At 44.1% G+C, this 12858-nt stretch overlaps 2 protein-coding genes across 2 annotated transcripts; both read right to left on the bottom strand.

Moving 5' to 3' along the window:
• Positions 1 to 165: 165 nt before the first annotated feature.
• On the bottom strand, positions 166 to 8549 carry LOC128878892 (uncharacterized). The gene is made up of 4 exons (XM_054127531.1): positions 6909 to 8549; positions 5118 to 5270; positions 2749 to 3099; positions 166 to 2532 (listed from the first exon to the last, which is right to left on the bottom strand). The coding sequence occupies exons 1-4, from the start codon at positions 7497 to 7499 to the stop codon at positions 2335 to 2337; spliced, it is 1293 nt and encodes a 430-aa protein (XP_053983506.1). The 5' UTR covers positions 7500 to 8549; the 3' UTR covers positions 166 to 2334.
• Positions 8550 to 8838: 289 nt separating this feature from the next.
• Positions 8839 to 12786, bottom strand: LOC128878896 (uncharacterized). The gene is made up of 5 exons (XM_054127547.1): positions 11239 to 12786; positions 10953 to 11170; positions 10359 to 10592; positions 10119 to 10257; positions 8839 to 9042 (listed from the first exon to the last, which is right to left on the bottom strand). The coding sequence occupies exons 1-5, from the start codon at positions 11572 to 11574 to the stop codon at positions 8980 to 8982; spliced, it is 990 nt and encodes a 329-aa protein (XP_053983522.1). The 5' UTR covers positions 11575 to 12786; the 3' UTR covers positions 8839 to 8979.
• Between the last annotated feature and the right edge of the window lie 72 nt (positions 12787 to 12858).

Here is a 12858-nt window from a genome sequence, read left to right as displayed (position 1 = left end):
CTTTGTTTCTCGCAATCCGATCGTTTCGTTCCCTCAACGATCTCGGTCGAGTTTTTAGTCGTTTTAAATGACGCGACGACGGGGGACAGTGTAGTAGCGAAATTTTGAAAGAGACATTTCAAATAAGTACGGTGTGACGGGTTAAAAATTGGTTAATTTGCTTCTCTGTTTCTCTTTTTATTTGAATCAATGTTCCGTGTTAAAAGTCGCATATACCAGCATATAAATATATTATTGCTTCTCTTATCATGAAATACCCTGTACATCTTAGTTCGCAGCCGCCGATAACGATTTCGAGTCGCTGTACGACGCGAGTTTGAACGTTATCGGGAGATAATTTGACTAGGTTCGATTTCTCCCGGGCGTCGCGCGCGATCGATCGATCGATCGATTTTCCGGTTTTCCGCGTTGAACGTCGCTGGAAAACCGGAAAGTCCGGCCCCGACAGCTGGCGCATTGTTCATTGTTCATTGTAAAATATTAAATGTAGGCCAGGAGGGCAAGCCGCTTATCGTCGAACTAACCACTTCCCCATCGATGTGCCCAGCCGCCCATTGTCCCGTCATTATTCCAGTTAATTAATTATTAGTACGCCATGACGTCGTAATTGGCGTACAAGAGCAAAATCTGCGGGGTGTACAGGATGCGGGTAAGAAGGTTATAACCCATTTATAATGATCGCGTCCAGTCTATTACCATTGTCATCATCAAGGTCTCATCTAACGCTAGGATCGCGAGTGTTACGCTTTGATAAAGTAATAAGTGTCGCAAAAATAAATTCGATATGTTCGGTCGACAGGCATCGACGATGAAAGCGGGACTAACGTATCGATGACTAGAAATCCTATGAAATCCTACGTAATCACGACGGAGCTAACAAACGTTTGTTCGCGAGTTCATCGACTCTGAATTCCCCTTCGAATAATAATTAGGAACCTTCGCGAAACGGTTCCCATTTCGACAAGGATTATTAATTGTTCGTTGAACGTTCATACGAATCGATCGGTTCGTTGAACGAGTCATTTTCACAACCTCGTATCGTCAACGCAATTCGTCAAAGGGCGGTCCACGTTAGTATACATACAATGTATAACGATCCAAGTATGATTTTCTCCATAGAATCGCTCCATCCGAATCGCCTACGCGCGATATAGTATCGTATAAAAGTATGTATACGTACATAACTCTGTATGCGTACATGCACGCTTCCATCTTCTTATTTTCCGTATAACTTACAATATATTACGTATACCTGTGCGTACACCTACAAGGACGAAGGATGCCTACATTCTTCTTACACGGTAGTATTTAGCCGTGTTGATATACTTGCAACGATGCGCCCTCGATCGCACGGGATCGATCACGCTAATTATTTATGTACAGTGAGTTCCATCTGTACAACGTACAAATGCATTGAACGATTATTCTTACACTCGTTTATAACTGTTCACCAAATAATCACCACACTTTGCTCCGATAGTCCTCGTTCTTCATCGATCCTGTCCGCTCGTAATCGTCCGATTCTCCTCGCGATTCGTCGATCTGCCTGTTAGTCTAATTCGATCGGTTTCTTAAAGGATTGTCCGTGTGTCTGTCTAAGACCGTAACAAGAGTAGTTCGATAAAGTCTCGGTATCGATAATCAAATATTGACACGCGCTACGACCAGTAAAGAGAGCAATGAAAAGAATCTCTAACTCGATGGTACAGTTAAGAGCGCCACAGAAAATAACGTCTTACAAGTCGAAAAATGTTCACCGGAAGATGCTCGAGTCAGAGGGAAAGTGTTAGCGGTGATAACGGACGAATTCCCTCGGCACCATTCGTTCCATCTTGCGAAGGATAACGAACCGTCTTGTAGCTGAGATCTCCCAACCAGTCGCCATTTTTCTTTTTAAATTTTAACAAGATTATGCACGGAAATCAATTTTACAACGATAATCTCTCCAAGATTATCAGCGAGCATTTTTACAACAGAGAACAAAGCTATGGTTACGAGACTATGAGAAAGTTAATTCCAAGATCCGAAGAGTACCTAGCCATTTTTTTATAACACCGGGAGTTTATCGAACTCGCACCGTATTACGCTTGCTCGTCGCGTCGTTTCGCTTTAAAAATTTTGTTTGCGACTTTAACGTGAAATCCATTCGAAGAGTTTGTAAACAAGTGCTCACGGCGAACTTGACCGCACGATCACTGTCCGAGAGCACAAACTTCTCACGTGTCTTCTACCTTTATCGAAAGTCCTATTCTTGTTCGATGTTCGTGATAAATAATCGATCGACGAGAGTTTCGACGTCGTGTCGAATTCTGGCCATATTTTTCGGTGTTTGAATTAAACGAGAGATTCAGGATTCGTTGGCAAGATAGTGGTGGCGGCGGCAGCGGCGGCTGCGCCGGAAGTGGCATTGGTACTGTTCGGCAGGAGCGCCCCGTTCTCGGTGTCTTTTGCGTTTGCATCTGCCCGAGGCCGAAAATCCTTCGAAGCCACCAGTAGGTTTCGTCGTCTTGCTTCCTTCTTTTCGCGTTCGACCTGAAATCGAATACCGATCAATGCTTTCGTTACGGGAACAGACATTTTTGTCTGAATTAAACGATCTTTCACAGGTTGTCATTAAGTTTGCCAGCTAGACAAAGTAGTTGAACAACAGTAGTCGCGATAACAATTACATTTCGGGATTATCATTAGAAGGCGAGGATGGGTGGGAAGGATTCGATTTCGATTTCAATTCCAATCTCGTTAACCAACCTTGAAGAACAATCGAAGATAGTGGCAAGGGAATGCGACGCATTTGCCGTCCTTTTCTTCGGCGTCGATATAAACGCCGCGCACGAGTATGGAGTTGCTGCAGTTAAGAAGTACGAGGAAAACGAAGCATCCCACGTGGGTGATCCAGCAGGACAGTTCCGGATTATCCGGGACCAGCCAGAGATCCAGGACGTTCCAAATGCCGCGCCAAACGTTCACCGTGCCCAGGAAACTAAGCAGAAGGAAACCATCCGCTGCTACCAAACGGGCTAGGCCCTGAAGACGGGCACACGCGTAACGCATCAGCGGTTGCAGAGAAAACGTCACCGTTACTATCACATACCCGATGGCCTGCAATTGAACATGCCAACGGTTAAGATGCGTTCGTAGAATTTGATTTATATCTATCGCTCCGTAACCACGTGGGAATTACTGGCAGTCGATTAGTTAGGTCTACCGATTTGGGATCGCTTTGGCGACGCGCGTCACGCGATGACCGACATTGCTTTCGATTTAAACAAAATAATTGTCGCCTGCACTTTCATACGCTTTCTTTGTACCCAGCGGTATACCTCGTTGGGTCGATTGGAGTTTACAGTCGATTACGGTTTCGGCGAGAAAATGGCTCGTCGTACGAGATACGACGAGCGATCTTTCCCATTCGATTCGGTCGTAGTCGCCGCGAATGAGGAAAACGCTCGTCGATGACGTCCAAGTTTCCGTCGACGTTGGTTAGGGATTTCAGCGAATCCGTTTGCTCGATGAGTACGATGATGCGCGACGGTGTCCGTGTTTCACTGTTTCAAAGCAGCATCGCGATCGAGCGAATGCGTGAATTGGATGACCCTCGCGCAATCATCGACCCTCTTGAGAATTTACGTTGCCGCGATCATCGCGCGACACTATCGGTTGAAACTTCTTTTAAGAATTTCAAACGGAGCTGATTGTAAAATGTGCTCGTCGAAACAATTGTAACAGGATTCCCGGAAGAACGATATCGGGTATCGCATCCGATACCAGTCTTCGATCTTTATCCGATGTTATTTTTGAGTAATAATAAATAACAATGAAACGCCAGTTGTTCCGTCTAGAAAGGAAAGAAGCTTGACGCCACAAAATTTGTTTACGAGACTCTCGCGACTATGGTCAGCGAAATTGAAAAACGATTTATTTCTGTTCACTGGTACAACTAACTATAATATTTTCGTAACATTTTTCATCGCTCGTGCGGTGTTTCATTGATCTCAGATAACGAATTCACGTCGAAGACCGTTTATAGTTGCTCGGCTTCTAGATCTCTTATCGAATACTTTAATCGGCGAGACACCCGTCGCGCCGCGTCGCGTCGCGTCGCGTCGGGTCCCGTCGTGTCGCGTCAAATTGTTTTCATTTTTTGATTTTGATCATCTATCACGCTGCCCGTCAAACCAAAATCGGGATTTCTTTGCGCGCGAGAAAGTTATTGTTGTTTCAGAGAATACGTGGCGCCAATTGAATATCATTTCTCTTCTTTTCTTTTCTTTTCTTTTCTTTTGTTTTCTTTTTCTTTCCTTTTCTTTTCAACGGAATTTTCGCATAAATAAGGAAACTTGTTACCGTGTACGAATGCAAGCGACGAGTACGTAGAAGATTGATTTTGGGTTCCTCGTTTGAACAAGACTCTGAGGCATCTTGTTTGTTTGTAATATAAAATAGGAGATAATTTAGGTTGGAATAAGACACGGCAAAAGCAACGTTAATAGCGTCCACAGGGCGTCCTGGAGATCAACGATCGTCATTATTGAAAAATTAAACAAATCCTCTCGTTGACCGCGTTCTCCACACCATATTCAGACAAGTAAATGCGAGCTGTAATAAAGTGTCTTACACATACATCAACAGTTTTGTCATGTGCCCTCGCAATCATGCAATTGGCGAATATTCAATTATACAATCGGACCAACAGCGTGCCGCTCGCGTACAGCGCGTAGGTGGCACGTTACAAAATGTCGTTCAACACGTGATTGTTAATGACACCCGACGACACGCGTCTATCGATAGGAGAAAATCGTCCAAGGAGCGATTTTGTCGATTTATCGAAATACGATTCGAGATTATGGAAAGTTTTCCACGGTGTATACGCGATAATTAGATTTATCGGATAAAACAAAAATCGTTTTTATCTATTCTTATTTCTATTACGTAAACAGTCTGTTGAGTAAGCTATGCATTGAATTTACAAAACCTTAATCCCTTTAAATTAATTGCTTTATTTGGTAACGAAGATTTGTCCACCGCTCTGCTACTTGGTTTCTATAGAATTGAATGGGTCTTAAAGTACGGGCGAAAGTGGCGTTATTTGAAAAAAAGAAAAAGAAATTGTCGCTTACAAGGGATCCAATCGCAGAATACTCTCGATCATCCGGGAATAGATAGAGATCGATAAGTATCCAAACACCCCTCCATACGAACACGACCAAGGTACCGACGATAGCAACGCTGAAGGCACAGTCCAATAAGTACAACGACCAGTCTCTCGTATTCTGCAATCAAACAACATAAACGATAGATAAGCGTCAATTGTAGATGAGAACTCGGGAAATATTTGAGGAGACTCGGGAACTAACGATAACCAACATTCCGCGATTGTCACTTACCCGACAGATTATTATTCTTATTCTTATTCTTATTCTTATTATTATTTATAACAGTATCGCGAAAGAAGACAGGTCGAAAGATAGATTACCGTTTATGTTTACGTTTACGTTTACGTTGGATTTTCGACGAGCTCGCGTAGCCGTGTGTATCGTTTCTTTGGGGAACAATCATCGCTTTCGCGATTCGATCTTCGAACGCTTTTTCGATTGACGTACCGTTTGCGAGGTAAACACGCGTCTCGCGTGCCCGAGTGTATCACCCGTTTACTTTGTAGTTGTACGACACCCTTCTGTCCTCGATTTTTAACCGACAGAGAGGACTCGCTCCACTGTTTCGATACCCGTCGCAAAGATCAGAACCGTAGTACCCTGTTAAGGATAAAATCATCAAATTCTTTCCAAAGAATTTGCGTTCGTCGATCTTTGATGGTTAAAAAATTGAAATCGAGTCGTTCGAATGAGATACGACATATCGATCGACAAATTCGCCAATGTTCGAAGTATAATATATAATAATTATTGTATAATATAATAGGAGTGAAAATTTGATACGAAATGTATGCACAAGATAAAACGTAGAAGGGCGTCTACATCTAGTTACGAAGGGATTCCTAATCGGTTCGATCGAAAGAGCATCGAGAAAGCATCGAACAAGTGGCAGAGAGATCGGTGCAGTGGCACGCTGCGCTCGCGCGGATGCGAACTGCACGGACGCGATGCTGTTCGATTGTCGGGACTCGGGAGAGACAGCCGGAAACTGTGCTTATACCTTACACACCGATGTCGTGCAACACACGGATCGAGCTTCAGCGATACGTCAAAATCTGCTGTCTAGGCTTTTGCGTTTCCTACTTTACGTTTACCCTGTCTTACCATCGTTTCCGATCAAATCAGTTATTCGTCGCGTCGGCGTCGGTGTTGATCGATTCGAGATCGTTAATCGTAATAATAATAATAATAATAATAATAATAATACTTTATTAACGGGCAATCTGCCCTTGATATCAAGTACAATGTAATAACAATGAAAACAAGAAAAACAAAAGAAAAATGGAGCCGATCACGGTATCTTATAATGTAACGTGTTCGAACTAGATTGCGCATCCGCAAAATTGCAACGACTGATCTTTTAAATGCCACAAAGGTGAGTCACGAAAAGAACAACAGACATATTAAGGCCGTTAGCCATCGCGCATATTCCTCTAATTTCACGGAAATAATCGAACAAAATTAATTCCTTTTCCGTGTCTACGTCTGGTTACCGTAATCCTAGCTTCGGTAATAACGCATTCACGATATTACTCGAGCGAAACATTTGGCGAAGAAAGCGTAGCGTTATACGATATTTTAATGAACTTCAGCGAATAGTTTTCTTTCGTACGAAGAAACGTGTACGCGTATCGTTTCTTCCAGTTGCTACCATGTTAAACGTTCTCCTATTCGTAAGGAGCATTTGTATTGGCGCATGGTCGGGCAACGTTTTCGATTCATCTGTTGGTAGGTCGGTTTACATGTTGTACTTACGTTGACGCGAAACATGGTCGGCACTTCGAAGTATCCCGGACAAGAGTCCAGGCAAAGGGAGAAGGGTGGCGCGGAAATGTTCCTGATGGCGCGCATGATGCCGAGTGCTAGAAGACTAACGCCGGTGGTGGCGAAAACTGTGCTGGGCGTGAGTTCGGTGTAGAGGTCGAGGGCCTGCCAGGCGCCACGCCAAGCGTTTACGCAGCAAAACCCATAAACCGCCGTATAGAGTCTCGAACCGAGGTAATAGGAGAGTCGGTGTTTGTCCGGGTGCAGCAGCTCGTTGAGGAGATGCTGGGTGACGTTGAAGGCGTACAATCCGATGAAGCCGATCGCTATCGAAGTCAGGCTGCTGAGCACCGGTTCTTCGGGGTAGACGTAGACGTCGCTCAGGCCCCAGGTACCCCTCCAGTAACCGACAACCGCCGGCGCGGCCACAGTAGCGGAGAACACCGTGTCCAAAATCGTGAGTATCGTATAATGGAGACGACTCGACGACCGAGCGCTCAGTCCGCTCGTCATTCCGGTGCCACCGCGTAACTCGACCATTCTCATCCAATCCTGATCGAGTCTAGTCGCACCGCTCATCATGCATCATTCGAGGCTGCGACGCGGACGGTGCGCTCTCTCTGGCGATGCATGTCTTCGGACCGAGCTTTCGAACAGTTCAACCTACAGCCCGAGCTTATCATACTTTGAATTCGGTCGAGTCCTTTCGTGCGATGTCCTTTTTGTAACAGCAGTAGCTTTCAGCTTTCAACGATTTCACCGACGGCACCAACGGTCTATCAATTATGCTTGATGAACGACGATTATCGAACCTCGATCCGTACCTCGACACTTGGTAATGCTAACACCCCTCACTTTGATTTCTATTTTTTTTTCAAACGGATCCCGTCGACGACGAAACTCGATCTCGATACAACATCGAACACTTGGCCATCGTTCTCGCGGCCGTTCGCGATCGATCTTTAATTCCCGTGGCAGCAGGTACGTTTAGCTGGTCGAGTTATTTCCGCGATCTCCTGTCGGCGACGATCAACGTTTACAGCGAATCTTTTTGAAGTAATACTGTCGCTGGATCGCAATGGTCATATTCTATCCAACGAACACGATTCGCTTGACCGTTTCTCTCGCGTCGATTTTACAAGTTGCTCGCGGTACTCGCTGGCCAACGGTGGCGTTCCGTGATCGTTTTCAACGGGTCCAGGTAAATTTCGTGCCGTCCTCTAGACATATTTGTAGCATCGAACGATCAAATATTTGTCATCGTCCAATTCCGAATCGACAATTGAGAATCGAGAATCGACTAATCGAGAACCGTAGAGAACTCGTACAACGACGACGACACGCAACGGTCTCGGCTCGCGACGATATATCCCCTTCTTCACATCGGTTGTCTTTCCAAGTTTCTTCGAATCGTCAGCATTTTTTAGACACTTTCACGACGAGCGTAACACCGTTGCGTTGCCGATGATGTACCGATGTACAGTGTACACGGGGCGAGTACGCGACTCTCAACCGACAGGTCGAGCTGCGGGTGAGTACTGGCATCTGTTCAGTCACCGCTATCTTTTATCAAGTGCTAAGCACAAACCAACACTATCGCATTATCATGAACGGCTTCGTCATACGGGCCATGGCATAGAGAATAGTACGGTGCTCTGCTCCGCTCTGCTCTGCTCTGCTCTGCTCTCTTCGGCTCTGCTCCGTTCCGCTTTGCTCTGCTCTGCTCTCTTCCCTTCCTTCCGCGATCTCTCCGACAACCCCCCACTTGCGTGTTGCCCGTAAAGCTACGCGTACGCTTGATTAACAAACGCGCGGGGACGAGCTTTCGATACTCGTCGGTCATTCGCAAAGAAAGCCCGAAAACGGGAATATCCGTTACGTAATGCCTGCGTTCCAAGCATTTTCCATACGAGTAATACGATGATTGTATAATAATTAACGATAGCAAGGATCGCAACCGATCGTTAAGAAATTTCGTTGCTTCGAGCTTTCCGTTCGGTCGATGAACTCGAATTTATCGATCACTCGATCAACGTTTCTCGTTATACGTTACACCTACTGTTTACCACGTCGGCGTCGGCGTCGACGTCGGCGTCGGCGTCGTTCGCTCTCCGTTTAGGTATCCCTAGTTTTGCATTCGTTCGTCAATCATGCATGCTGCTTAATCATTCTTCCTACGTAGGTACGTGTACATACATGTACACACACACACACACACAGTACTGTATCATGATTTAGATTGGCCTAACGTAACGTAACGGTTCATTTCGATGCTATTCCAAGTTTTTCGTAATCTATTCGATATCGTATCGAGAATCGCTATATTTTCACCGTATTCCTATATGTCGTCTGCTCGTCTTTGGGTTGTCGTTTGGCTATAAATAATTAATCTTATCTTACGTCTGTAAGATCGCGCACCTGCGATTAAACGAGTATTGAAATGATCGAGAGTGTACAAAGTTACCGATTTGCATTTCGATCGAAAGATGCGATGCCACTGATATTTTAATGCCGTCCCCTGTTCCCTTACTTTCATTCTTGATATCAGTTTTACTTTAGCCACAGATATGTACGATGTACTCGTACTCGATTATTGAATTTCAAAAGGTGTTTCAAAGGGGACACGCAGGAGTCGAAAGCATTTCCTGTATTCTTTGTTTGATATTTAGAAGCAAGTCGATCGAAAGAGCAGCCGCGTAAATTGTGATCGACAGTGACGGTAATTAACAATTCCGGAACCGGTGTTGTTCGATAAGAAACAAGATATTAATCAGAGAAGAGACTACACGCGTTGAGCCACCTTGAAGCCTAATTTTTCTGAGTGGCGTTTCCTGTCCACCAGATTCATCGAGCTTTTGTCGTGCCGAACGCATCGCTAATCGGCACCTTTTTGTACGCCAATCAGGCTTGGATTGGAACGATCCTCTCACCTTGACCCGTCATTTTTTTCACGACAGGCTTTGTTAGCCACGAAAAGGAACCCCTTCGAATACCGGCATCGCGATTACGTTACGATTACGTTTCTTCTTTGTCGCGAGCTGATTCGTAGACAAAAAAATATGTTACGGAAATTTTACGGAATAAATCTTTACAGATTTATTATATCATTCTATCTATTGTACACGTACCTACTTATTGTACCTACTTATCTATACATAACACGATATATGATACAATAGATTGTTTTGCGTGTAAACTTACCAACTTGTACCTTGTAGGGAACCAAAAGACGTAATTACGTTTATCCACGAACACCACTGTGGGGACCGCAATGAGATTTCGAACTGAACGCAAAATGGTCAGACTCGTTAGTACTACTAACACTGCGGTCATCGTTATCCTGAATCAAATTGGTAAAATGGAAGTAACGTGCGAACATGTTTATTGTTTGTTTTTTTCTTTCTTTTCATAGGAGTTTTTTGTTGTAGAAACTGATCTTACCAAATATGGCCGGCGAAGAACCAGTCGAAAACGATCCAGCCTCCTCTCCAGTGCAAGATGCAGGCGACACCGAAGATGTAAGTATACAAAATTTGTGCGAGCTTGCAGACGGCGACGCTCGAACAGGTTTTCTTTCGCCACGCGCCAGCAACACGATCCTGTAGAAAATTCTTGAAAATCGCGAAGCTGGTATGTAGCAGGACGCCGAAGAGGAAACAGAATACTCCGGGGAACCTTGGAACGTCAGAGGAAATGCGATTTCACGAAACGTAGCTTGTGACTTTATTCGATGATAATCGTTCGCCGAGACTTTGCATTGAATCCTTTCAGAGCAAACATAGACTCAACGAATCTTTTTTATCGTTTGATTGCTGACAGTCGGAGCGTTGCGTTCGAATAATTGAATATTTCTTTCTTTGAATTGTGACATTTATAGCAACCTTTAAGAGGGAGTGTAGGCGTTGCGCTACCGAACACTATCAATTTGACGCGATATATACAGTTTTACAGTTTGTTCTTTAACCAACGAAAGAGATAAGAATCGTCAAAGTCTAACCATTATCCATGGATATGGCGGATAATTTTGAAGCTCACCATTCGCCGTGAAGATCCATCATGGTCCACGTACCTTCCCAAAAACCAACGGCCAGTGGAGTAATTAAAATCATCGAGAGGAACGAATCGCCTATCGATAGAATTCGTTTTTGCATTTTCACCCTTTTCCTCGAAGCGTGTGTCGAGTTTCGCTTATGGTTCGGTTTCTCTTCTTCGTGTAATGCGTCCGTCAAGTTCGGTATATCGAGTGGGCTGGTCTAACAACGAGGAAAGTCTTATTGTTAACCAAAAACTAAATAAGAATTCCTATTCGCTAGGGAATTACCTTTGAATCATTTGTTAATTGTACGCCCAAATCCACGTTCAACGATTTCGTTTGTTCCGCAAGTTCCATCGGGTCACTCACGGTTTTTTCATTTTCATTTTCATTTTCATTTTCATTTTCATTTCCATTTTCATTTTCATTTTCATTTTTATCTTTCCGTTTAATTCTAGCGTTCGTTATGCTTCGATTTAATTCTTTATAGGATTCCGCAGTATTTGTCGTATAAAATTTTGTAATCTCCGACTGGATACTCCTGATTGTGTTGTTACGCGTTCCAAAGACCTCGACAATGTCGTTTAAACTTTTTACTTTTCTTTTGTACGATTCGGACGACATGTTACGGCAAGATGTCAACTTATCGAATGAGCGAAGAACGAGCTTCTCGATTACTGAAAAACTTGTGTTTGACGGTCTAACGATTCCGCGTAACACTAATTTCAAGTATCTACGTTATCGCTAGACGCGGTGCGAATGAGACGCTTGCGCAGAAACTGTTTCGTTTCTTCGATATTTACTCATAACACATCCGTCCAGCTGTGGATAGACTTAATTAGATATGATCCCGATGCACATGTGCCGACTTAATTTAGATTAGACAAAAATAGTGATAAATCTGCTGATACGCAGGTACACACGTACGTGATATGTAACGCTTGAAATGGGTATAGCGATGTCAATCTTTATCAATGATTTCAATATATTTTAATTAATCGCTGATTCGTCCCTTTCTTCACTCGTGAGAACATTAGAGTTTAAAAAGTGACAATTTATCTTTTAATTTATTCACAACGAGTCGATGAGTTTTTTCTCAAACTTTTTCTCGTTCCTTAAAATTGCGAAACTCGCTGCTATGTTTACGTTGGAACATGCACAACGTCTCGCGAAAGATGTGCGGTGCATTGGTGCGACCGACACTGCAACGCGATTTTATTATCGCGACGTTAATGTTATTGCTCGAGCGTCGAACATGTTATCGGAAGTAACTCTGACGGAGCGAAAATACGAAGGTAATCCTTGCAAACAGTGAACATCGAGAACGATCCCGGGATAAATATAAAAAGTTTTCTGGAACGAGACTGAATATTTAATAATGCACGAATTTGTTTGCCGGTTTGCATGGATGTTACGAGTGGCCTACTCCGCGATGGCTGCGATGATTGTTTAAGTCAATGTTAGCTGTTGGCACAACGATGCCTCGACGCAGGGTATAATGAGCAGATACCCCGGCAGAAATGAACTCGAAAAGCAAACGCGGAACATACATGCCTATCTCAATTTATGTCAACTCGTCGGTAGGAAGCTTTCGCGGGTAACCAAGATCTCTCAGGCGCCACTGATAAAAGTCAATCGCGGCGCCTAGCATGCGAGCCAAGTATCGACGTCGGCGTCGGCGTCGTGCCGCGATCGCGTTGTCACAATCGCGACGATTACATCCTGCGAAACGTCTTTAATTGCCGCCGCGCTCGGACAAATTATACTTGTTAAATACATGCACCAGGCACACGTGCATTTGATTCGTCACTTATCGTTGAGATTTTAATTCATCCTACCAACTCGATGTTTAGGTTTAGGATGTCCCAGAGAGGAGCAATTTTTCTCGTTCCAAGTTGCAGAGTATCT

The sequence above is a fragment of the Hylaeus volcanicus genome, chromosome 1 (assembly GCF_026283585.1).
Source record: "Hylaeus volcanicus isolate JK05 chromosome 1, UHH_iyHylVolc1.0_haploid, whole genome shotgun sequence".
Classification (NCBI taxonomy): domain Eukaryota; kingdom Metazoa; phylum Arthropoda; class Insecta; order Hymenoptera; family Colletidae; genus Hylaeus; species Hylaeus volcanicus.
This window is presented reverse-complemented; position numbering and strand designations above follow the sequence as displayed.

Bases quoted from the DNA above. Each gene is read 5' to 3' on its own strand.
- LOC128878896 (XM_054127547.1), bottom strand. From the start codon at position 11,574: ATGTCGTCCGAATCGTACAAAAGAAAAGTAAAAAGTTTAAACGACATT. The intron at 11,171-11,238 runs GTAATTCCCTAG...CCTCGTTGTTAG, and splicing joins AATTAACAAATGATTCAAAG to ACCAGCCCACTCGATATACC. The intron at 9,043-10,118 runs GTAAGTTTACAC...ATGCAAAACTAG, and splicing joins TCCCTACAAGGTACAAGTTG to GGATACCTAAACGGAGAGCG.
- LOC128878892 (XM_054127531.1), bottom strand. From the start codon at position 7,499: ATGATGAGCGGTGCGACTAGACTCGATCAGGATTGGATGAGAATGGTC. The intron at 3,100-5,117 runs GTAAGCGACAAT...GTTCAATTGCAG, and splicing joins ATTCTGCGATTGGATCCCTT to GCCATCGGGTATGTGATAGT. The intron at 2,533-2,748 runs GTTGGTTAACGA...ATTCGATTTCAG, and splicing joins ATCTTCGATTGTTCTTCAAG to GTCGAACGCGAAAAGAAGGA.